Source organism: Arvicola amphibius, chromosome 4, assembly GCF_903992535.2.
Source record: "Arvicola amphibius chromosome 4, mArvAmp1.2, whole genome shotgun sequence".
In the NCBI taxonomy this organism is placed as follows: Eukaryota; Metazoa; Chordata; class Mammalia; order Rodentia; family Cricetidae; genus Arvicola; species Arvicola amphibius.
Window position 1 is genome coordinate 75,781,609 of NC_052050.1, and position 25,888 is coordinate 75,807,496.

At 43.8% G+C, this 25,888-nt stretch overlaps 1 protein-coding gene across 1 annotated transcript in view; it reads right to left on the minus strand.

Annotated features, from left to right (window-relative positions):
• Positions 1 to 1,249: 1,249 nt before the first annotated feature.
• Rnf145 (ring finger protein 145) overlaps positions 1,250 to 25,888 on the minus strand; it is a 45,257-nt gene continuing 20,618 nt past the window's right edge. The window contains 8 exon segments of the mRNA XM_038328076.1: positions 1,250 to 2,863; positions 4,911 to 5,267; positions 6,703 to 6,850; positions 8,970 to 9,152; positions 11,025 to 11,165; positions 13,250 to 13,425; positions 16,548 to 16,783; positions 23,287 to 23,378. Coding sequence (XP_038184004.1) covers positions 2,501 to 2,863; positions 4,911 to 5,267; positions 6,703 to 6,850; positions 8,970 to 9,152; positions 11,025 to 11,165; positions 13,250 to 13,425; positions 16,548 to 16,783; positions 23,287 to 23,378 — 1,696 coding nt within the window. The 3' untranslated portion in view covers positions 1,250 to 2,500.

Sequence of the window (25,888 nt, forward strand, 5' to 3'; positions counted from 1 at the left end):
CCACGCGCGTGCACGCGCGCAAACACACACACACACACACACACACAAATGTAAGTACCTTTAAAAACAAGGGAGGGTAAGAGGGTTCAATAGGTGACGTCATTTGCAGCCATGCCTAACAACCTGAGCTCAGTCCCCATAACCTACGAGGTGGAGGAGCCTGACAGCGCCGAGTTCTCTGACTGATACCCCAGTGTATCAGAACAGGGAGGGTTAAAAGTCACGGTTCCCAATGGTCTGAAAGAGTCAGAAGGAAACACCAAACTTTTGACAATCATGTACTAATAAAATTAGTTTTCCCACTTGAGTGCTGGCTAGTGAGAGCATCTCTGTCCAGGCCTTGGAAGACAACTTTAGGATGTCACAGTCACTGCTGGGAGCTTTCGGTAAGAGGTTTCAGCAAGTTGTCAAAACAAACAAAGCACACCTACCTACTTCTTCAACAGTAACTTCACCGCCACTAGGGGGAGCCATCTGCTTCGCTTTCTAACAGGATCTCTAAAGATGGGAGAAACTCTCAATGTGTCTGCATAGGACCTGGGAAATCTCGAGTTCATTTCCTGACTCCACAGCTGACTCGGTAGTTCTGGAGCCATGACGGGAAATGGTGTTTTTTGTGGGGGCTGTCAGGTTGTTTTCTTGTTTTTGCAAAAGCTCTCAGGCATTTCTGGGATGCTACCACCAGGGTTCAAGAGTCCCATCCCTGAAGAGGGGACAGGAAACATGCGCGCACCCAAGGGTGCGGAGGAGTCTTGGGAAATGCAGTCTGCTGGACGTGATGCGGTCGCTGTACTCATGAACCTCACTATGGTTCTGGTCACCTGCACAAGATGAAGCCAGCAAAATCAGCCGCCATTCCAACAAGCAGGGCTAATTAGACTCAGTGGGTTACAGGGACCAAGAAGAGAACACGAAGCTGGGGCATGCTGGGAGTGCCTGGGGAGGTGGGAGGTGGGGTGCATATGATCAAGGTACACTGTTTGAATGTATGGAATTCAAAGAATAATTAAAGGTGTGATATTAAAACTATGTCACTGGTCACAGCTTTAACCCTGGCACTCGGGAGGCAGAGGCAGGAGGATCTTTCTGCGCCCAAGGGCAGACAGTTCTATAGATCAAGGCTACACACGAGCAGCCGTCTGAAGTCAATCAACCAGCTGTGGCTTCTCAAGAACAGCGCACTGTGGTGAGCGAACACACGCAGTGAAGTGAGTTCAGAAGAGAAACCCATCACAGGAACACAATACAATTATCTTCAAATTTAAATTTATTAAGACATTCAGCTATGTCTGTCAGTTTACATCCAAATTTGCTACAAAAAAAAGAAAACCACATCCCACATTAAGAATACCAAGTCTGAAATACACTTTTTTTGAGCCAAGCTTATTGTATAAATAAATGACTAGTTTTCTTTTCATATCAAAATCCCATAAAAAAAAATGATATCCCCCCCTCCCCAGTTCTACCTGTAGCCATGATGAATGTAAAAATTTAAATATGACACATCCTTGTCAAAGAAAGAGTGCAAAGTCTATTCACAGCTTCAAAAGTGGCATTTGCAGGGTGGGATCATACAGTTAGGTACTCATTCCCCAAGTGCAAATGTTGCCAGAATTTAACACTGCTTTTGATTCAGTTGTGAGAATGAGACATTACACAGGACTGAACAGTACACCAGGGCCTTCATCAGTGCCCTAAAGCTCCTCCCACTTTGGCCTCACTTTTAAAAGTGGACTCCAAAGTGTTCATTAGAGTTTTAGTTTACCTCACACAGCCAACAAAGTATACGATATATTAACAAAAGGTCCATATACATCAAAATATGAAGACTCCAGCATCAAGTCCAAGGGTCTCAGGTGACATGAATGTCCCCCAAACGGCCCAGTGCCCGCCCACCCCTTCTCTGAAGCACATGTTGATGGGTGCGTGCCTCCATCTTGGATTGTAGTCAATGCTTCTACATCTTTGATTCCATTTGTGGTGCTGCAGAAAACGACAAAATCACCTGGTGGTTCCAATCAACTGAGGGGAAGGGGAGCAGAGAAAAGGGCTGGTTGTTACCCATACTTTATAATCAGAGTGATCCTGTCCCATGGGAAAGGAAAAGCCAGTTCCCACCTCTGCCTGCATCTTCCCATGCTGACCTCCAGATCTTTGTCCTCTTGGCCCCTTCCAAAAACTCAAACCTGATTTCATTATCCCTCGCAAATCAGGGGCCACTCCTGAAGTTGCTGAGATTGAATTTTCTTGGCAAACCTCCACAAAACATCAGCATAGAACATATAAACACATTTTGATTAGTGTACATTGCAAAATTTCTCCTACAACACGAAGTGGGCTGGAAAGCAGGTGGTGTCCACCGAGTACCCCTGGAACAGATCCTTGGAATGTCAGGGCCCTGCCGCATCCTCTCCTCCATCCTCTCCTCAGATCTGAGCATGAGCTCCACCTTGGGCTGCCCTTCTCCATGGTGCAGAGCTCCAAGCCTGCTGCTTCTCCTCTAGGCCGACTCAACAGGACACACTCCGCCTTTTGTACTCTGAGGATCCTCTCTGGGGTCAACAGCCTCTTCCTGACTTGCTGAGCTTCTGCTGTGTTCACTACTGTCCCCAGAACCTTCCTGTGTTCCAGTCCCTGGAGGACGCTCATGGTCAGGGGGTTCGGGACCTTCCTGAAGTACAATGTTCTGCTCAGCCCCTGCAGGAGGTTGTGGAGCCGGTTCCGTCCCCAGTCCTGGAAGCTGGGAGGAGTTTTTGAGGTGGCAGTGACACAGAGGGCAAGTATCCTGGACATAAAGCCATTTCTTAAGACATCCTGCATGGAAGAAATGGCTGCAAGGCGTGATCACAGCCGATTTCATGTCCTAAAAGAGAGGTTGAAAGAGGCACCTCAGAAAAGTCAACCACTTAACCTTTAGGATCTACCCCAAGCGCCCTGACTCCAGCCTCTCTTTGAAGTGCAAACAGAACCCCCGCAGCCCAGGCCTTGGGGCCATGTGACATCACTAATAAAGCGGCTGCCCGTGTCCAGTATGTAAGAGCCACCGTGGACACTACATCAAAAGGGAGCAAACCCAAAGTGAATAAGAAACTGTCTTCTAAACAAGAAACACAAAGGTTACACTACACAGTACAAAGATGCAAGCCACTGGGATAAGACAAAAATAATTATAGCCTTGGAAAAAATCTAACACAGACAGGACTTTTTCCACAATTATGCGCCAATGCAGCTAGAGACTATTCCATGAGGAGACTATATGCAGGGAGACAAAATTCGGCCATGGAACACCAGAGAGTTGGCAAGGAAGTGGCAATTGTGTTAGGGCCAATGCACAGACGTTTTTAAATCACTTTGTATAAACCAGCACTCCTCAAGAATTCCATCCTATTCTTGGGCTACACCAGACCTACTAAGTTAGAAAATCTAAACCAGGATCTGTAAATCTATACTTAGAACAAGTCCCTCATATGACTTATAGGTACTCAAGATTAACAATCATAGAAACCAATGAATGGTGACACCCTCTTTTGATATTAATATTCTTTAGGGATGGAGGGCCTGACAGGAATTTAAAATCTTAGGATTTCTTTTTCAAGTACTATTTAATATCCATAAACAAGGAAGTGTGAAGACCCCAAAATTCCTTGCCAAGAGTTGGTAACACCCGGGAGTCAATTTTGAAGCAGGGAGCTGGGAAGCTAAGCAACTCAACTCTCGTGTTCCATGTGTGAGCGGCAGGTAGTTCTAGCACCTCAAAAAAAAGTGGTGACAACAGGGGACACAAAAAAAGGACTCTTGGACCCCAACATAGGAGATTTAGACACTGGCTGTCGAAGCCGACTGTGCCAAACTTAGTTTTTCTGTGCTTTGCTCTGAGGATAATGAGGCTAAAAAAGACATGGAGTCTACTTCAGAAACAAAGAGAATATTGGACCATGACCAGACTCAGGACCACACTCCTCAGTGCATCAAATGCTGGCAAGGAAACAATAAATGTTCCTGGTACACTTTTAAAAAGTGGAAGCTTTATGTTACTATGAGAAAAATTCCTACCATTGGTAGTTATACACACACACACCTACAGCATCTGAACTACAAGGAGCCCTGGAGGAAAATCATTACTTCACACACAGCGACACTATCTATAGCTGTCTGCCACCAGCCTACACGCCCAGTGATGTGACACGGAGCCTGGTTGCAGCTGTTGCCAGGTAATTTTGTCCACACCTCCAACTTAATTCTAAATGCTGCTACTCAGTCCTCCCACAAGTGACTGGGGACCAAACTCTAGGCTTTATAAATTTCTAAGATGACTTAAAATTATCTTTCACTTGTACTAGAGGGCAACCATCATCTTGACATGAGGCCGTCTGTCCATCCATCCTCAACAGCACTCTCATATTCTGCCTCCACCAATGCTCCAAAACCCACAGGACTGGAATTCTCTTAGAGAACAGCATTCACTCTTCAGCAGCTTTGAGTCCAGACACTGCTCCCCAACCCCTCAGACGATACAAGGAAAAGTCAAAATTTTGGCACACCACTTTTCAGAAGTTGCTGACTCCTGGTTGCTAGGATATATTTAACCATACATATATGTGAACACTGTGTCTCTGTGTATTCAGTAGTAAATATAAAATACACTTAACCTGTTTCTCCTTTATTTATGGGTGAGCAATAATATTGAAAACAATAATAATTAGAACTTGAAAGACTATATTAAAACTGAACTTAGAAGTAAAATGGATATATTTTTTCAGGTCTTTAATAATCTAATCTATGAACCCCATTATTTTTTTTTTCAAATCCAGAAGTTGTGTCTGGACATTTACGTTGAACCAGTTCATGCTGTAGCCCCCAAGGATCACCCCACCTGATCCACCCAAACAGACTGCCCCTGAGCCGGTCACCTGGTAACAGATGGCACAGATATCATTGTGCTTCTCCAGCTGCTCTTTCGTAGCGATGGGGAGAGACTTAATCTTATTCACAGCATCCCTGCGGAGTAGGAAGCTCTTCCATCCCAGCTGGGCACGAAGCCACACGTTGTAGTAGGAATGGATAAAGATGATCATGGAGCCCATCACGGTCCACTCTCCAAAGATGGTCTCTGAGACGCCGTAGGCCACCACACAAAGGGCCACAAGAAACTCTAGCAGGCGGTAAGTACCGTTCACATAGTAGATGACATCGTCCATGTTTTCCACGGGCTCTTTGCGGAATTCCTCAACCATAAATAAGACGTAAATAAAAAGTGTTCCCAGAACCTGGAAAAAAAAGTATGTATATTATTAGAATTGATCATAAGAAAACATTTCTCCCTAAGTCTAAAGAAATAACACACTCTTGGTTCTTTTAGGGTACCATATTTAAAATCTCAAGCATACCCAGAGAAGACTGAAATATAAAAATATGGTCTAAGAGCCAAAGGTGATGCACGTGGGTGACGGTAGCCAGCTACTGAGATGGCAGACGCCACACAGCCAGAGCAGCGTTCAAGAAGTAACAGTCTCCTCATGGTCCATCAGCTCTCCGCTGACCTTCCTCAGCCCTCTGCTCCTCTGCCCTCTACAACAGGTCTGAGAGCACCACTTCCAGGGCCACGTTTCCTTTAGCTGCTCACTGAAAAGGCAGCAGACTCCTCCAAAGTCACAATAAGCTTGCCATGTCTAGACAATGCTGTTCACATGTATGAACATATGTATTCATGTGTAATACATGTTAGCTATAAATGTTTATATTATATGTCATATGTGTACAAACATGAGTTGTATAGATATATATTATAAGAGTATTTTTGAGTAGACATATACTTTGAAAAGTCCACCCTAAACAAGCTCCAAGGTATTTTAGTGTTATAGTTTCTTATCAATTTAAGGATTATAAGACAACTCTGCATTGTATCATTTTGCAAAGATAACCTGAAAGGCTTAAATTGTTTTGTTTTGTTTTTTTAAATATACTTTTGTCAAGATGGCACCAAAACCAAAGGTGGCCTCCAGCCCCTCTGAAAACCAAGAAAGCAGACAGTGATGGAAGGCAACCCCAACGCCCTCAGAAAGAACTCGCCCAGGAGAAATTAGCTTGAACACTATGCCACTGTCAAGTTCTCCTGACCACCTAGTCAGTCATGAAGATGGAAAGCAAACATGGTGGGTGCACTTGTATTCCTGTAGATGACAAGGACAACAGGTACCAGAGCAAACCGGCTGTGTAAAAACTCCATGACACTGATGGCCAAAGTCAACAGCCTGTTTGGACTGCACTGAGAGAAGGCCTGTGTTTGGCTGGCTCATGATTATGATGATTTGGATACTACCAACAAAATGGGATCACCTAAATTCGGTCCAGATGGCTAATTCTAAATATATTCTTATTTTCACCATGAAAAAAAAAAAAAACAAAGCAAAATGTTTGTATCATTACCACAAATGGAAAACCACATGGTCTAGGTAACATGCACGAAAACAGTGTCTTCATGACATGTAAGCGTCATGCTTCTCATCATAAAGGAGTTTCTCTCCCCTCCCAGAAAGACCCCAGAGATATTGAGATGCGCCTATCTAGCATTTTCATAACCAGCTGTGCTCACATACATGCGAAACGCTCTAGTAAAGAGTGCAAGGGGACAGCAGGAGTCCGACTCCTCTGCTGGGGAGGACTGTGAGCCACCAGGTAGTGCAGAGTCAATCTGAGGCTCACCTGGAGAGAGGTCAGAATGCTGCTGGAGATGATGATGAGAAGCCAAAAGTCCATGTGGAAGAACTGGCAAATCATGTAGGCCATGTACGCTGGGAATACGAGGAGGAACAAGCAGAGGCTCACAGCACGGAAGTGTTTCCACAAGCTCCTGGACAGACACAAGAGTCTCTTAGCTTCAAGGCGGTCACTAACTGCTTCCTCCCCAGAGCAGTGAGGCAAGGTGGCCGCTCCTTAGCTCTGCAGGCACTCTCAGCGGTGACGGTTTTCTCACAACTTTTCCCACTCACTGTAGCTACCGTGGTCCCTTTACTACCGTGGACCACTGAGGATATGGGGGTGGGAGGCCCAGACCCTTAGGTAAGGCTTCCCCCCTAAGTTTCCTTTGTATTTGGTTCTGATAGAGAAGAAACAAACGGGAGACTGGATCCGCATCTTGGAGGGATGAAGAGCCACACCTGCTAATTAGTTCTTATTGGAGTGCAATTTGGGGTTTTTCTGTCTTTTACAAACTTTCTATAGTATGCTAGCATTTCCACTAATATGCAAAATTAATTAATGTAATCTTAAAAAGACACTCAAAAAACAACAAAATAGTGACTGTAGCTAAGTCAGAGCACCCGGATTTTTAGTCCCATGCAATATCCTTTCAACTGAGCCTACCCTTAAATATCCGACATGCTTTATGGAGAAACCTTGAACTCCAAGATCAAATCTCCAGTAGTTGTAATTGACAACAATCACTAGGATTATAACTGAGATGCAGCTGAGAACGCGAGCACTAACAAAATGACTTTTGCAGCCACAGCACCTTTTAAAAGAATTTTACAAAATGTTTGCCTATGGAGAGGATGGAGCACTTGAGCAAAGCTGACAAACTGTAATTAAAATGCTAATTTCAATTATTTTATAAATCTGCTCTCACAATTCCACCTCCCAGGAGACTGCTCTCTCCAAGTAATAATTCAAACATAGTTCCAGAACCAAGCATCAAAACGTGGATGGAACACGGATGGAGAGAACAGTGACTCTGAGTTTTAACCAGTCTTTTATGGAATTTCTTTGCATGAACTACAAACCATAATAGTATCATTAGTTTTGTACGTTTGTTTTGTGGTGCCAGATATTGAATTAAAGTTCCAAACATTTTAAGCAAGCCCTCTGCCACTAAGCCAATATTCCCAGTACGCAAGATAGCATCTTTGAAGAAAGAATGCTTTGGGTTTTAGGTCTTTAATGTGTTCTATGGCTGCAGCCACGGCTTCATCAGCTCAGTTGTTAGAGTGCTTGGCTAACATCTATTGAAAAGCGTGCTGGGCCACATGTCTATAATTTCAGCAGCAGAAGTGGAGGCAAGAGGGCCCTGGGGACTAGACAGCCAGGCAGTCTAGCCAATCAGTGAGCTCCAGGATCAGTAAGAGAGCCTGACCCAACATTGACCTCTGTCGTTCTGTCTCTGTCTCTCTATGCAAGAAGAGACTCTGATTCGACATCAAACTCTGGTCTCTACACAAGTGAATGCATACCTGCATATATTCCACATAAGAATAAACAATAACTTTAAAAAATAAAAATAAACATAATTTAAAAATGTTCTTAATATTAGATGTACACAGATCCAGCTACTAATTTTATTTGGTCCCATATGGCATCAAAAACCTCCATTAGGCCATCCCTCCATATGTTGCAACTTCTTAAAAGACCATCAAAGAAGGTTGCAATTCTGTAGGTACCTATGTTTATAAACCTTATCCTTTCTTCTTCACTTGCATTTCCCCCTAATACTTTGTCTCCTTTAACTATCCTTACATAGGATAAAATCGTACCCTATCTCATACACTTACGGGGCACTCTCAGGCTGGGGATAAAACACTGGCGTGTAAGTTTGAGAACTAGAGTTCTGATTCCCCAGGGAGGCAGCTGCCTAATCACAGTGCTCAGGAGATAGAAACCAGATTCCCCACGGCAAGCTGGCTGACTAGAGTAACTCAGTCATCAAATCTCATGTATAAATCAGGTAGGTGTACAAGAATCTAGGAAAACACCCAGAACTCATCTCTGGCCTCGACATGTACATATACACACACAGGCAAATACAACACATGAATGACATACAAAGACACAGAGTCAAAAACTTCCTATCAGGAAGTAAACAGCCAAGGGAACAGCACATTTCCAGCCATCTCCCCTCTCTAAACCTCTCCTTCAACCTACAGGCTTGTGGGAAAAGATACAGCAACAGGATCAAAGAGGATGAGGGTGCTCCTTACTTGTCTCTGGATGCTCCCAGCGCCAAAACAATGGGATCTGCAATCTCTAGCATGGACTGCAGGATGGAGGCAACGACGATGAAGAGGATGATGCTGAGCAGGAACGCACGGTGAACCACCTGAAGTTCTATGAGGCCGGTCTGCACTGCCAGGATCAGCAGAGTGACTCCTTCTGTCATCCCCCTGACAGGCAGACAGTGCAGAGGTCAGTTCATGTTCCAAAGGCTCTGACTGCTGACTCCATAGTTTTACAGCTATGCTGACATTTCAGGCTAAAACCCTATCTGTATGCAAAGTGACTGCGTGTCCCATTGCATCAGTGTGACACGACATACTGATGTACACAGATCCTTACATGTTCAAAAGCATGCAGTGAGTTTACCATACAACAAAAGAAAGAAAAAAAAAAGCTTCTCAAATGAACAATTCCTACACAGACTGCCACTGAGACAGAGCTACCAGGACAGCCAATGGAACGTGCAGACTCACAGCACCATCTATACACCAATCTCCCCCCCGCCCATACACACACACAGACACACAACACAAGCAAACTAAACATAAAAGTATTTATTTAAAAACATACTTGCTTCTTGGAAAGGAAAATATCCTTTTTAAAAAAGATAAGAAGTAGGTGGGCAGTAGTGGCGCATACCTTTAACCTCAGCACTCAGGAGGCAGAGGCAGGTGGATCTCTGTGAGTTAGAGGCCAGTCTGGTCTACAAGAGCTAGTGCCAGGACAGGCTCCAAAGCTACACAGAGAAACTCTGTCTTGAAAAACAAACAAACAAACAAAAAAAAAACAAAAAAAAAGAAAAGAAAAGAGAAAAGAAAAAAGGATAAGAAGCACTAAACAGCATAAACAAAGACAAATCTTTTTGTAATTAATTTTCATACGGAATAATATATATATGCCAAAAGTCTCATGACTTTATAATATTCTATTGGTTTGGTTCATGAAAACAAAACAAGACAAAAAAGCCTCAGATAAGAAATAATAGGCATCATTTAAAACTATGCTAGAAAATATTTCAAAGTGTGAGGATCCTGCATAGTACACTGGAATGTGTGGGACAGGGAACATGCCAATTTTGACAATATCCACAGGTAAAATATTAATGGAGAAAACTTGCTAATAAATCAATCAATTGAATACTGGAGTATACTGAACAAACCTGCCAACTCAACAATCCTCCTGGTAATAACTGACTTTACAGATTGGCTACACAAAAATAAAAACATTTGCTAAAAGAAAACAGCCAAGTGGGGTACGCTCTCTGACACCACAGAAGCACCAGCAAAACCAGGTCTCTGGACACCCGCGGGGCAGTGACCCCCTATCTTCAACTAGCAAAACGCTGCAGGGAAATACTAAATGTTATATTAAGCGAGCTTAAAAAATGGACCAGTCAAGTGCAACATAGGTCTTATTCATATCTTAACTGAACAAAGTATTAAAAAAAATCAGTAGAGGAATCTGAGTAACTGGTTGTGATATCAAAGGTTCTTGTACTAGGAATGGTGATTTGACCCTAGCTATACCTCTGTGAAGATATTTAGAGATGGGGCTGGAAAGATGGCTCAATGGTTAGGAACACTGTCTTTTCTTCTAGAGGACCTGGGTTCAATTCCCAGAACCTAAGGGCAGCTCACAGCTGTCTATTATTCTAGTCCTAGAGAATCAGATACCCTCTTCTGCCCTTTCAGACATTACATGGTACATGCATGCATGCAGGCAAAACATACACACACACACACACACACACAATAGAAATATGATTTTAACAGGACACGTGCTTCAAATGGGAAAAAGCAAGCTTTCTAATTTCTCAAAATCTAGAAAATCCAATGAAATATCCTATATTCATCAGAATATACATATAATTAAAATACATTCTCCACATTGAAATTTAGTTGTTTTTCACAGTACTTCAATCTCAATACTGCAACCAGCTGGTCAAGACCAAGAATCCTAAAAACTCCATTTTCTCTAAAACCCATCAAAGACATCCATAAAGACCACATCCATACTCAGACTGTACGTGACCAGTTTACCTATTCATGGCAGGATCGTTCATGAAGGCGCGATATCCCTGCAGGTAGAACTTGCAGAGTGTCAGAACACCCAATGCGACAAAGGACACCGTGAAGACCAAGCCCAGAAGGGAGTAGGGTGTGCTGCAGCACTCCGCGATGCTGGAAAATGGGAGGTGGGCAGCTGAGTTCTCAATCTGCAGTAAGAGCATCTTACGCCTTTCAATCACCAGCAATCACCCAGGACCCCAACCTGAGGCAGCGCCACCCATCATTCCATAGAGAAGCTAGGTTTTCATTTTGCTCTTTTATTTACTGGAACAGGGTCTTGCTCTGTAGACCAGGCTGGCCTAAACTCACAGAGATCCGCCTGCTTTTCCTGAGATTAAAGGAGTGTACCACCACCCCGGGCCACCATAAGCAATTTAAGCCACTTTACCACCTGCTGTTCTAAACAGCAGCAGCAGCGAATATCCAGCACACATAACACATCTCAGCAAGGTCCTTAATTTTTTTTTTGAACTTTATTTAATTTTCTGTACAAGTGTTCTGCATGTACACCTGTGTGCCGGAAGAGGGCATCAGATCCCATTGTAGATGGTCATGAGCCACCATGTGGGTGTGAGAATTGAACTCAGGACCTTTGGAAGGGCAGCCAGAGCTCTTAACCTCTGAGCCATCTCTCCAGCCCAGGTCCTTACTTTTTATTATCTACCACCATCAAATGCAGAAATTCCAAAGAGTTTAAACCTTCCTCATGCCTCCAGAACCATGTAATTCAGATGATGGCAAATATTCCACAGTAACCTGTGCTACATGCATGTTGTTATAGCAACTGTTAGCTGTTCAAAAGCTCAGATTGTACCTACTGATCACATGGGTACTTGTTAGCACTCCCCCACGTGACCAGTCATTATCAAAGACCTCCTCACTACCCAGGAGGCCCCCAAATTCAGCAGTATTAACCACACTGCCATTGCCTCAAATTTAAATTTTATTTGGTTATATAAAATAATTTAATTTTAAACAACTACTTTACAACCATACCCAGGAATAGAATTCAAGATTATTTAAAGATTGTTGTAATTTTAAAAATTAAAAATCATAACTTTGATAAGCATAAAAATGAAGCTAATTTAATATTGAACTGGTCATTAAAATATATCTGGTTTTGTTGATATCAGTACATGTTTACGGAAGCTACTTAGAATTACAATACCTCGTTTTTACAATGTGTGACCAAGGATACATGTGAACACACCACACACATACACACATACAAGCAAATAAACAAATCATAAGAGACTGAACCTGGGACCTGTATGGACAGAAAAAACTGAGCATTTCCAATACAGTCTCAGTGGAAATGACAAATATGGACCCAACATAAGCTCACAATAGACACTACAGTGGCTAAGGGCGCAACATGACACACAGGACCTAAAACAAAACAGAAACCCTAATGTAGGGCCAGAGAGACAGTTCAGTGCGTGAGCTTTTGCTGCACACACACGAGGACCCAAGTTCGGATCCCAGCACCCACCTAAAACGCTGTGTGGCTTTGTGCACTGAGGGGAGGGGGCAGCCTGGCTCTAAGTTCAGCGAGAGACCCTGTTTCAAGGTAATAAGGCAGGGACTAATGGGTCCAGACACCCAGCACCCTCCTCTGCTACACACTGACACACATGTGCAAACACCCCCATGCCCCCCACAAACAACCTTAAATCCTGAAAACCAAGTGTTTGAATCCTTTGGGGCTGAACAGAGAAGTGCTAGGATCCATCCATTTACCAATTATTTTACTATCTCAGCACAGAAGCAAAACATGGATATGAGGATATGATCCAAGCACAGAACAGCCCAGACATAGGGCTTGAGAGGCATCTGTGCCTCTTGTCACAACGTCACCAGGAAGACGTCTGGAATCTCCCCACTGTAAATAGGAAATGGTGAGAAAGGTTCCTGTCTCTCAAAGTTGCTGGAAAGATAAAGGGGAAGGGAGGGGCTTAGCAGTAGCAGGTCTGAGAGGCTCAACATGACCACCATTTTAGTAACATGTTCACAAATCCCTCGCTGAACCCTGGTCCCCATGGCAGCCAAACACACCACCACACGTCAGTCCACACAGCCCTTCACTGCCAGACAGAGCCCCCACAGCTGAAGAGCTATCATGATGAAATACAATCCTGTGATACTGCGAAGAAGGACGTCCCAGATCCAAGTTCTCTCTTCTGAGAGTGAATTACCTTGTCAGGAAAAGGAAGAGAAGCCTCTCTCGGGATGCGGGCTGATCTCGGGTGCTGAAGTAGGAGTAGATCTGAAGAGCGAATAAAACAAGCCAGAAGACCATGAAAAGCACGGGGACGACCAGCTGGTTCCACAGGGACATTCCCAAGGCCAGGAGGCCGTACACCTCCACTACCTGGAGAGAGAGACAAAGCTGCCTTAGAGCTCAAGTACTCAAAGATCAACCAGCTCTTCTCTCCGCAGGATTGCTCCCACTAAACTTTGTCAAAGGCAGATGGATACACAGTAAGCAGCACGGTTTCACACATACTGAATTTCCCACTCCTATTCACACATGACATGTGTGCATGGGCTGGCAATGGTACACTGCCCCAATAGTTCAGAGAGAAGGCCGGATTCACAGCACAATGACCTCAACGGTGGTTTTGAAGACACCTGTTTGACATTCATGTCTAATCAAGACAACCAAAATAAGCATGAAAACCATACTGATTAAGGAAATGGGAGGTGGGGTGGGGCTGGAGAGATGGCTCCAAGGTTAAAAGCACTGGCCGCTCTTCCAGAGGAGCCAGGTTCAATTCCTGGAACCACAGGACAGTTCACAACTCTGTGTAACTCCAGTTCTGAGGATCTGACACCCTCTTCTGCTCTCCAAGGGCACTGCACAAACAGGTGGTGCACAACATACACAAAGGCAAACACTCATAAAATAAAATTAGTGGTATTTTAAGACAGGGTTTCTTTGTGTAGCCTTGGTTGTCCCAGAACCGGTTCTGTAGGTCAAACTGGCCTCAAACTCATAGAGACCCACCTGCCTCTGCCTCCTGGGTGCTAGGTTTAATAAATGCATGTGCCACCACCACCCAGAAATAAAAAAAATTTTAAAAAAGAATTGCTTAGTGATTACTCATGACTGCCACATTTGCAACAGAGTACCTCATCTCCATTGTCCTCATCAGGGAGAAGCGAAGAGAACTTGTCAGCATGTCTTTCCCACAGACAAATGGAGTCCTCCTGCTCCTCCCACGTGTTCATCAAGCACCATTCTCAATTTATTTGGTGTGCCAAATGCATTACCACCAGGAAAAGGATACACCTTCAAAAGCTACTAACCTCAGAACCCACAGTTCCTCAGTTTGTAAACATCTCTCATAAACCTAACATGATTAATATTGAATAAATTATTATTAAATCTGAGATGACACACATAACCCAGCTTCTAGAGCTCCTAAATCAGGCACCAGACCCAGGTAAGTAAGTAGCATTCTAATAGGTGGCCTACAAATCCTTAACCCAGAAGCCAAAGAAATCTTTCCATGTCTCAATAAAATATAAAGAGCTTGAGGTATGATGTTAAAATACACTCATTTACGCTTCTTTTTCAGATTTTTTTTTCAAAAATTTACGTGGATGTGTGTGAGCTTGCATCAAGTATTTGTGTACAATGTACATGCATGTGCCCATGGAGGCCACAGGAGGGCATCAGATTCCCTGAGCCACCATGAGAGTGCTGGATCAGGACCCAGGTCTTTCGCAAGGGCACTAAGCTCTGTTAACTATGGAGTTATTGCTCCATTCTCACATCTGTGACTTTTCTAAATTTAAATTTCTCATCTGTAAAAGAAATGCTTTTTCTACAACCTAGCCAAAATTAATTTCTATTTTTCCCATTTAGAAAATATATGGTGGTATATATCTTTAATCCTTTAAACTGGGGAGGCAGAGGTGGGTGGATCTCTGTGAGTTCAAGGTCAGCCTTATCTACAGACCAAGTTCCAGTATAGCCAAGGCTACATACTTACACACACACACACACACACACACACACACACACACAAAAACCTATCTTAAAGAACCAGTACGAACCAACAAAAAAACAGAAAAGAAAGATAAGATTTAAGTAAACTGTTTAACAAGCTGTCATATTACTATCTGAGGCAAACTAGTTATCAAAAGTAGACAGTAGGCTGCCTCTTTTCCATTCAAGAACAGAACACCTGGACATTTTCCATTTCTTGCTTATGTAATTCTCAAGTCATAAATTTTATAACCTGTAATTTATGTTCACCCCTCTTACCCTAGTGACTTGTGAACCACATAGCAACCAATGGGGTGACCATGACATTGAGAAAGAGACCCTGCCTTATTGCCATTAAATATTTAATGTACATAAACATTTATAAAATGGCTGCCATCTATTATATGTTAGGCTTGCTCCACGCCACAATGATCTAAAGATAAAATGCAGGTTTTGAGTTGAACTCGCCCTTCTCATCCTGAATACAAACACAACCTCCCACATGAGACAGTTCTACACTGTGTGCAAATCTCTCTTTCAAAGTTCTACCTCTGGGAGGCCACCCAGGTTAATCACGGTGCATGAGGAAAGACAGAGAATGCAGCTAAGGTCCAGGGCGTAGGGACGAGTACTCAAAGACCTGCTGGCAGAGCACAGAACACCTCTCCAGAGGGGTAGAACCGGGCCCATCTGAGGGTCCCCGTATGAGACAGTCCTGCACACAGTCAAGAGGTGGAAGAGAAAGCACACCAACACTGCTCATTTACAACAGCACTCGTTAGTTACATCAAACAGAAGCCCTCCTCTTCTAATATCAAATCTGGGACTCACCAGTCCCAGAGCACAAGGCTAAGGAAGAGGAGAAAGACAAATACAAGCAGTTCGTTTTGTGTGTCAGCCTCCAGCACTACTTCTAAATGAGACCCAGCACATTGCAATCCCAATCCACTTAGCTTCCCGGTTTCAAAGGGTCAGGTAAACAAAAAAAAAGAAAAAAAGAAAAAAAAGGAAGGAAGGAAGGAAGGAAGGAAGGAAGGAAGAAAGAAAGAAAGAAAGAAAGAAAGAAAGAAAGAAAGAAAGAAAGAAAGAAAGAAAGAAACTGTATACACAGAAGGAAAATCAAGGACTGCCTGCCAGGTACTTGATTTTTCTTAATTTCGTCATCTTTGGTATAATAGCTAAGACAATATATATCACTCAGAGCTCATCTGAATCTCACAGCTACCCTATAAAGAGAACATAGTGTTACAATGCCAAGGTCATTTAGGTATCCAAGAGCAGCCTTGGGGTGTGAACTCAAAACACTCTGCACCCAGAGTTGCTCCTTTCCTGCTTCCTCCACAGAAGAACTTCTAGGACAAACTGGATGCTCCTAACAGGGCTGAGAAGAGGAGCTTCTTCTAAGCTGTGAGGAAGTGTCACCATGGCCAGAGCTTACATGAAAATGAACTATTCTCCATACAGAAACATACCAACCTGCAGGTGCCCAGCACTCTTACCTGAACTAACTCCCTGTACGCAGACTTAGCGAGGTTATATGGTACTAAAAGATTAGATCCTAGAAAATACAGGACTTCCAATCCAGTAAAAATCATAGCGAATTTGTTGATGATGACGATGGTCTCCAGAGGGACGAGGCAGAGGCGTGCCAGTAGAGGGAGCATGTGCGCCGAAAAGAGCCAAATCTGCTTCGTTTTCATGACACAGGAACATAAGGTACACACCACTAGCTGACCTGAAACGGGGGACAGATGGCATTAACCCTGAGCATTTGGATCCGCAATGAGAAACAAATGATGATGACGACGCTGTAAGGCCAGCCTTGCTGTCTAGCTTGATGACGAAGTTGGAGGGACCATCATGGTAGAATGAGAGAACACCCAGAGAGAACTGCCCTATGACAACAATGTGCCCATGGATCCCCCCATCTCTCTCCCTCCCTCCCTCCCCAGCCTCACACACACACGAGAGAGAGAGAGAGAGAGAGAGAGAGAGAGAGAGAGAGAGAGAGAGAGAGAAAGAAAATTAAGAGTAGTTTTAGAAAAAGTCTAAAGACTTTTTAAAAATATTTTTGTGGTTGTTTTTCAAAACACGTTTCTCTGTGTGTAGCCTTGGCTGTCCTGGAACTCTATCTGCAGACCAGGCTGGCCTTCAGACTAGCCTTGAACTCAGAGATCCACCCACCTCAACCTCCTGAATGTTGGGATTAAAGGTATGGGCCACCATCGCCCAGCTCTTGAACAGTATTTTAAATCAGATTCTAATTTCATCTGGATATAATCACATATTTGAACATCCTGTGAGTTTTGAGTACTTATTTCATAAGGCTAATTTTGGGGGGAAAAAAAAGAAACCAACTTTCTATAGTTCTTGGTAACATCTGTGATGGCTTGAGCAACAGAGGAAAACTTTTTTTCTTTTGGTTATTTGAAACAGGATTCTTTTGTATAGCCCTGGCTGGCCTTGAACTCAGAGATCACCTACCTCTGCCTCTTGAGTGCTGAGATTAAAGGGGTGTGCCACCACCACAAAGAAAGAAAAAGGATTCTTAAATGTCTATTTCAAAGTCACAATAATTCAGACACTGTTTTTCACACTGCTTCTTTTTCAAAGGTAATTCAATATTGAGTATTCTACACTATACACAAAGCCGGAGATGAAGGCTGCCTGCCCATCACCGGACTGTGCCAAGACACCATCTGTTCTGAGGCTCCTAATCTCTAACTGAACCACATAAGCCTCCCAGTGACTCAATCCTGAGACTGAAGGCTGAAAAGTCTGCACCGTTTGTTCTGAGAGAGGACTGAAGTTCACCTCAATCGGGACAGAGAGAGGTGCAAAGACACAGGATGAGGATCTTGGGTCTCTTCTGCTCCCCAGCTACACACACAGGTGAATGTGAAGCCCACTGTGTGACAGCTGTTTGCGTCACTCATTCATTGCCCATGCAGATTTATTCTGTACATGAGTAGATACTAATATTTGGGAAGTTATCTGTTTTAAAAATATTTTTTATTATACTTTATTATTTATGTGTGATGCATGTGTCTGCATGTGAACATACATGTGTGTGCCTGAGAGGGCCAGAAAAGGGAGTCAGAACCCCTACAACTAGAGCTGTACCTAAAAGACAATAGTAAACAGCAAGATGTGGGTGCTGGGAATCGAACCTGGGCCCCTGCAAGAGCAGCAGGTGCTCTTAACCACTGAACCATCATCTCTCCAGACCTCAATTACACAACACTATTTTATATAATGATCAGTGTACAAATTATTTTGCAATCAACCTTCTCCATTTCGTACACTATTAGCACTATTCTACACTATTGCAGTTATTACTATTATTTGTGAGGTACATTATGTTGAATATACTTAACAAGACATTAGCAGTTAGCCTTTTCTCAGAATCACATAATTATACAGTACTTGCATGAACAAGCATACACACATATGCGATAACCTTGCACTTTTATGATATACTTGAGCAACTTCAAATTGGACATGTTTTCTAATATCTGCTTAGGTTATATCCTCAAGGTGAATCAGACAGTCTCACTGTCACCCAGGCTGGCCTCCGTTTCCTCAGCTGCTCTACGACTATGAATGTACACCAGAAGCCTGGTAGAAGTTAAAACACTAGGGGCTTTGACAGACACCTTCAGATAAACCTTTACAACCAAGCCTTCCTCCAGAAAGATGGATGATGCATCTGAGCAACAAGCCATGAGAGATAATAAGGGAAACAGCCAACAAAACATGTCTCATATAGGAAGAACACAGAACAAAACATGTCTCATATAGGAAGAACACAGAACAAAACATATCTCATATAGGAAGAACGCAGAACAAAAATTAAAATACAGAACATGTTGGAGACAGAGCTGATAAACCAGAGAGAAAAACAAAAGCAAGGGGTGAGGAGATACGGGGGGGGGGGGCAGGAAAGAGAGCAGCAGCGGAGAAGCTGGATGTCAGCAGGCAGCGCACACAGCAGGGAAGGGAAGAGGGGCAGCAGGAACTGAGAGAGGATGCAGGGGAAGTTCCTCCTCATCATAAAATTAGCCTATCTGATGGTGGGGGATACAGGGTTCCTTTGCTAAAACATGAAGTCACAAAGTGGAAGCAGAAAAACAAAGAGTGGGAGGAAGTGCTTTGGGGGCAGCGATGAGACAACGTCACCATTTGTCAGCATTGTGGGGCCTCCATCTCCCCTATGTCCAGGCCAGCACAGGCAGAGCCCTGGAGATACTTCCCCTATCTTCTCTGAGAGATCATGACTCAGAAGGCATTTTCTCTTTGAGACTATTTATCCTGCTTCTGTGAGGAAGTCACAGTGGGAAGCCCCTGCAGCTCCAGGGATGAACTGTTTGCCCTGTGAGATGCCCTACTCCGATGGGTAAGGCTGAGTAGAGCAAAATCACCTTGTACTGACTCTCTGAATTCTGGGCTTCACAATTAGAAATAACTCCAGGAAGGCTGCAGCCTCTATGAAATCATGTCACATGTAAAAGGATTTGTTTCTCTTTAACAGCACACCACTACTCCTTTTGTGTAGATGTGTTAGTTTCTCTTTTTGCCGTGCTGGGAATGGAGTTCTACCACAGAGCTAAATCTCCAACCCAAAAGCTTATTATTACTGAAACTGGAGTGGGAATTGACTTTAAAACCAATGTGAGCAGAAAAATACTCTTTAATATCATGGACATCATTTTATTCCCTTATCAGCCAGATCTTAGTTAAGCTACCAATACTAAGACTATAAGGCAGCCAAGGCAGCCTGGATCTCGACTTACAGTCTGCTTTAAATAACCAAACAAACGAAACAGAAAAAGGAAGAAGAGGAAGAAGAAGTAAAAGATGTGGGGGAAGAAGATTGAGAAAGTGGGGTGAGGAGGGGTGATAAGGAAGGGGGCCAGCACTTCTAAGGCCCCCCCTCCTTTGCTAAGGACAGATAACCTAGGACTGGCAGAGCAAGAAGACGGTGGTGACTCCTCCTCCCCCTTGACTCAGCAGGATGGTGGGGGAAGTGGGGTCAATTCATGTTTGGCTGAAACTCATGATGTGTGTGGTTTTGTGCCCTTGGGACTGGACAAGCCAAGCTGGTCTTCCTCCTAGGGGCAAATATGTGTGCCTCAAAGATGGCCCCCATCTCTGGGAGCCCCCTCAAGCACCCCTGCTGCCTGATAAAGATGAGCCACTGGTCAATTTCAACACTGAGAATCTCAAGTTCAAGAAAAAATCCTGTACAGGTTTTTCGACACCCTTTCCTAGGCTTCATTCTTCACCTTCACATTTCAGAAGATGCAGGGGAAGTCCTGAAAGGAATTTTCACTCCAACCGCTCAAAAGCTCAAACAGGCCCACCCAAATCCCTGGACATCACATCAGAAGGAGGAGAGAATCTTACCTGCAGAGCTCCGCTCCAGAGCTTTTACAAAAGGAGTTTTTTTTTTCCAGGAGGTCTCATTTCAAAAAGCAAAGGAGGTCAAATCCAAGCAACAGTGCACTTTATAAAACCAATATACAAGTCTTATCAGCATGTAAGGGAAGATTAAAAGGCATTTATACCCTTCTGCACAAAGTAAAAACTTGAGCGTGTGTTCTGCACACTCTACGCATTATAATGTGGAAGAGTGGTATTTCAAGGTGTGTGACAGCCACAGGTGGCTGAGTTCTGGACAACACAGCTCTCATCTGTACGCCTTGACCAGTCCCCAGACTGTACAGGATTCCTCCTGATCCACTCCGAGTCTTCTTTGTTTTTTTTGTTTTTTTTTTAAATATTTATTTATTATGTATACAATATTCTGTCTGTGTGTATGTCTGCAGGCCATAAGAGGGTACCAGACCTCATTTACAGATGGTTGTGAGCCACCATGTGGTTGCCGGGAATTGTGAACTCAGGACCCTTTGGAAGAGCAAGGCCAATGCTCTTAACCACTGAGCCATCTCTCCAGCCCACTCCGAGTCTTCTTTGTATAAAGGTCTGGGCGATTCATCCAGAAGCCCTCGCAGTTGATCCCTAAGTCTTCTCTGTATGAAGGTCTGGGAGAGCATTTCAGATGTAAGCTGCTTTCAGGACATTTTCCTTCTCTTTAAGGCTGTCTCGGGAGGCGGAGCTAGGGACGGTCCCCTCACTTCCTGTCTGGGGTCTCCAGCATGGCAGGAGCAGGTGGCTCACTTTGTACTGTATCTGTTTGCTTTTAAGCCACTACTTTCTATTTTTAACATTGTGCTTCAATCAAGTACAGGACTTATTTCTGACCATAGGATGCTCACTTTCAACAGCCTTAAGTAAATCTGAGACATTACCTAACTCGCTTTAGCCTTTCAAAGTAATGACTAGCTGTTTAAAAATTAATCTTCCTAGATATTTAAAAACCCTTTAAGAACCACAAGTCAGCCGGGCGGTGGTGGCGCACGCCTTTAATCCCAGCACTCGGGAGGCAGAGGCAGGCGGATCTCTGTGAGTTCGAGGCCAGCCTGGTCTACAAGAGCTAGGTCCAGGACAGGCTCTAAAAAAAGCTGCAGAGAAACCCTGTCAAAAAAAAAAAAAAAAAAAAAACAAAAAAAAACAAAAACAAACAAAAAAAAACCCACAAGTCTCCGAACTATTTTTGATATGATTATAAACACAAAAAAATAAGAAAGGCTATGGGATTCTCAGGACCCACATCACAGAAGAAGAAACCAACTCCTGCACGCTGTCCTCTAATGTTCACACACACACCAAGGCATGAAAGCACAACACACATGTGCGCACTGACGTGCAATAGATGTAGAAAGGAAGGGGGGGTAAAGGGAGGAAGGAAAGGGAAGAGGAGGGAGGGTTCGAGGAAGGAAGGGGGAGGAAGAAAGGAAGAGAAAGAAAGAAAGAGAGAGAGGGAGGGAGGGAGGGAGGGAGGGAGGGAGGGAGGGAGGGAGGGAAGGAGGGGAGGAAGTGGGAGGAAGGAGATGGGAAGAAGGAGGGAAGTGTGTGTGTGTGTGTATGTGTGTAGGCTGAGAGAGGAAAGGTGGGCTGTGAGTAGCTTGGTTGGTAGAGTGCCCGACTGCTAGCATGAGAGGTGAAGGGTTTTGTTTTCTATAAAAGTAGTTTGCCCAATAAGGCCCTAAATTCCAGGAATTTCCTATCTATTATCCTAACCTTTTGATCTCTCCACATGACAAAATTTTTGTTTACTGAAAATGCCTGACGGTATTCCCATAACTTGAAACACTGACTCGTGACCCTCACCCTTGGTTACACTTCCCTTGCACTGATCCTTTTAAAACTAGTCAATTTCCAAGGACTATGATGAGTCAGCAGCTCCCAGCCAATGGGAAAAAGACAGTCACCACCTGAGTTAGAATAAAATCTAAGTGGACTTTCTGCCCCAGCGTGCTTATGCTTGCTAGCCAGGTTTGGCTCCTGTCCCACCCTTTTTTACAAAAAGAACTGCTTGTCCAGCTTCTCTTATTTTGTTCATATGTTCCTTTGTACAACACAATTATTCTTTGTTTCTAACATAAGCACATATAAATCCCTGGGTTCAATTCCCAGCACGCAGAAAACCCCAGCCCTCAGGAGGGGAAGCAGCAGTTCAAAGTCATTACTGGCTACATGGTGAGTTCAAAGTCAGTCTGGTTTATATGAGGTGTTGTCAGAAATAAGTTGGGGCTGGGGGAAGGAAGGGAGTGAAAAAAGGAGGGGAAGAAAGAAGGTAGGAAGCTGGGCAGTGCTGGCATACACCTTCAATCCCAGCACTCAGGGAGACAGAGGCAAGTGGATCTCTGTGAGTTCAAGCCTGGTCTACAGAGTGAGTTCCAGGACAGCCTGAGATACACAGAGAAACCCAGTCTCAAAAAAACAAAAAAAGGAAGGGGGTAAGAAATGAAGGCAGGGGGAAGAGAAAGCCAAAGTACAAAGATCCAGTCAAACTGGGATGTGGCACCACTTTCCCCGGGGAAAGAGCATCAGGGAAGCAAGAGGCCAGAGTCTGAGGGAAGAGAAGAGAGAAATCTGACTGAGGGCAGTGGAGGGGGAAGTTTAAAGCCCCCTGGGTTACACAGCAAGACACAGTAAAAATCCCCTAAATACAAACAAACGAAAACCCCAAACAAAACAGTAAGTTGTATCGGAGAGCGATAAACAAACTTGAATTTTTAAATTATGTTTTAATGACTGTGAATCAATATTTTCTCATAAGATGGTGAAACCAATCAATCCCTACCTATACATTTAACTCTTAACAATACTTACCTATTAAGGCTGTGGTAAAGCGATTCAGGGAGAGAGGTTCTAAGTACATTGGTCCTTCATAGGCCGACTCCAGTTCACTCCTAACATAGTCCCTAAAGAGAAACAGTAAGAACACACTGCATGAGGAAGGGCAGCTCAGTCGCCTGCTCTCAGAAGAACTCATGTTACCATTTCTCTCTTTCAACACATAAGAAAGACTCAGATCTACAGATTTACACCCGCGGATGGCCTTTATCTCGTCTTTCATGCAGTGGGCACAGACATAGTTTCCCAGCAACTGTATCTGACTCTGCAGATGTATTTTGTGGGGTTTCCTTTTTCCCATCACCTTACTCAATATTTGACACCCAGTAAAAAATGAGGGAAGACATCCTCTCTCAACAGTAAGGAAGAGAAAATGTCTAATGATGGACAGTACAGTAAATTCCTCATTTGGTTTGCTTCCTCCAAGTTCTGTTCCCAACTATTCCATTAGCTATCCAGAAAACAACCAACTAGCTAGAGAACTACTCCCCAGCAAGAAAATCCTTCTTCACAGCCTTCCTTTCAAATCTACAAGGGACCTCCGATAAGAACTGTAATGCCAAGAACAGCATCTAAGAAGAGCAAAGTGTAATACCTATGCTTTAAAGGGCTTTGTTTTGTGTTTTCAGTCTATGTGTACATCTGTGTGCAGGTTTGTGCACACAAGTGCAATGCCTATGGAGGCCAGAAGATGGCATTAGATCCCCTGGAGCTGGAGTTACAGGTGGGGTAAGACATCCAATGTGGCTGTAAGGAACCAAAGGTGGGTCCTCAGCAAGAGGCCCAATCTTAACCACTGAGCCATCTCTCCAGCCCCAGCACCCACATTTCTAAGGAAGTACCACATCAGATCAAATGGCCCTGTCCAGATGAAATTCTTTCGGTCCGGGACAAACAACAAGCTTTCCACACTCAAGAAAGAACTGTTTACACCTGGAAAATCAGGCTGGACGCACAGAAGGGAGGATCTTAACTCTCCGGTACGTCAGGCGGGAATGCGACAAGATGGACACCCAGAATTTTTATACTGAAGAAGGGAAGTTTGTGGAAAATAATTCTTCCCTGTTTTCCTTAACTGTTGACTGCTTTATTCACTTTAAAATACTTTCAATGCTTCTAATATTTTTGAACAAACTCAAATTCTGTATTTACTTTTCCCATGAAATTACTTCCTGTTAGGCAATCAGGTTGAATTCTTTCAGCACAGCAGAGTCAGCTTGGAATGAGCTTTACAAAGTCAAGCAGTAGAAAGCTGCCAAAAATTCAAAATTTAAAACTATTTTTTTAAGGACAGGAACAGTTTAGAGATTGTTTAAGAAAACAGAAACTCAGTCTGCGGCCATGAAGCAATTGTCCATTATCACCTTCTGATGGCTATCTCTCTCACGTGATCACTCACATTTATACTAAAAGAAAAAAGTCAGAGCCTCAAGAGGGAAGAATTTAGTCAGTGTTTGTCAACTGTGAACAATTCACGCTGACTTTCTCACCTGGGGAGGAGAGCACATGACTGGCGCCTGGTTAAGTAGGTTAAAGGTTAAGTAGCATTCTGCAGTGTGAGTGAGCGCCAGTCCCAAAAAAACATCAGTTTTGATGTAAAAAAGCACAAATGTGATCTCAGGAAATAACACATCAAGTTCTGATTGCTATGGCTAACCACCAAGTATATAGTTGTGGGGTAGTCGAGAAACAACAGGCGTACAGCATAAAGACACCATCAATAACCACAGCGCCTCTGAAATGAAACTAAAGCAACAAATTCTTTTGTTGCTATTGTTTGTTTGTTTCAAGATAGGGTTTTTCTGTGTAGCTTTGGAGGCTGTCCTGGAACTCACTCTGTAGACCAAGCTGGCCTCAAACTCACAGAGATCAGCTTGCCTCTGCCTCCTGATTGCTAGGCCTGCGCCACCACCGCCCAGCTAAAGCAACAAATTCTATATAAAATGACTGAGCCTTGGTACTGCCAGGTCCTCCAAAGCCCAACTCTTTCCTTGTGGCCACAGCATATTCTGTACACAGGTCTGGTTTAAATTTAAACAGGGGACAAGGAACACCCACAGACAGAAAGCAGACTACAAGTTGCCAGGGATCAGAAGTGTGTGTGTGGGGTGAGGATATACACATAACTGTCCATAGTTTAAAATGTCAATTTGCCACCACCTAGAATCACCTAAAAAGGCAGTCTCAATCATGGACTCGCCTAGAACAGACTGTCCTGACTGATGACTGGCAAGACCCACCGTGAATGAGGCAGCACCTTTTCAGAGGCCCTGAGTTGTCAACTGTTATGAGCAGAGAAAGCTGGCTGGGACTAAGAAAGGAAGCGAGCAAGGGTCGGTCACACGTTTACCCTCCCTGTTCTTGAGGGGGATGCAGTGCACCGCTGCCCTGACTTCCCCATGACGGGACTACAGGCCAGCAAAACAACTCCTTCCCTCCCGGTTGCTTTTTATCAGGATACAGTTAACACAGCAAGGAAAATGGAAGTGGGGCCCTGCTTGAGGAGCCCCGGGCTTTATTCTCAGGTAGTGAAAATGTTTGGAGATTATGTAAAGGCAATGAGTACACGGATGCATTC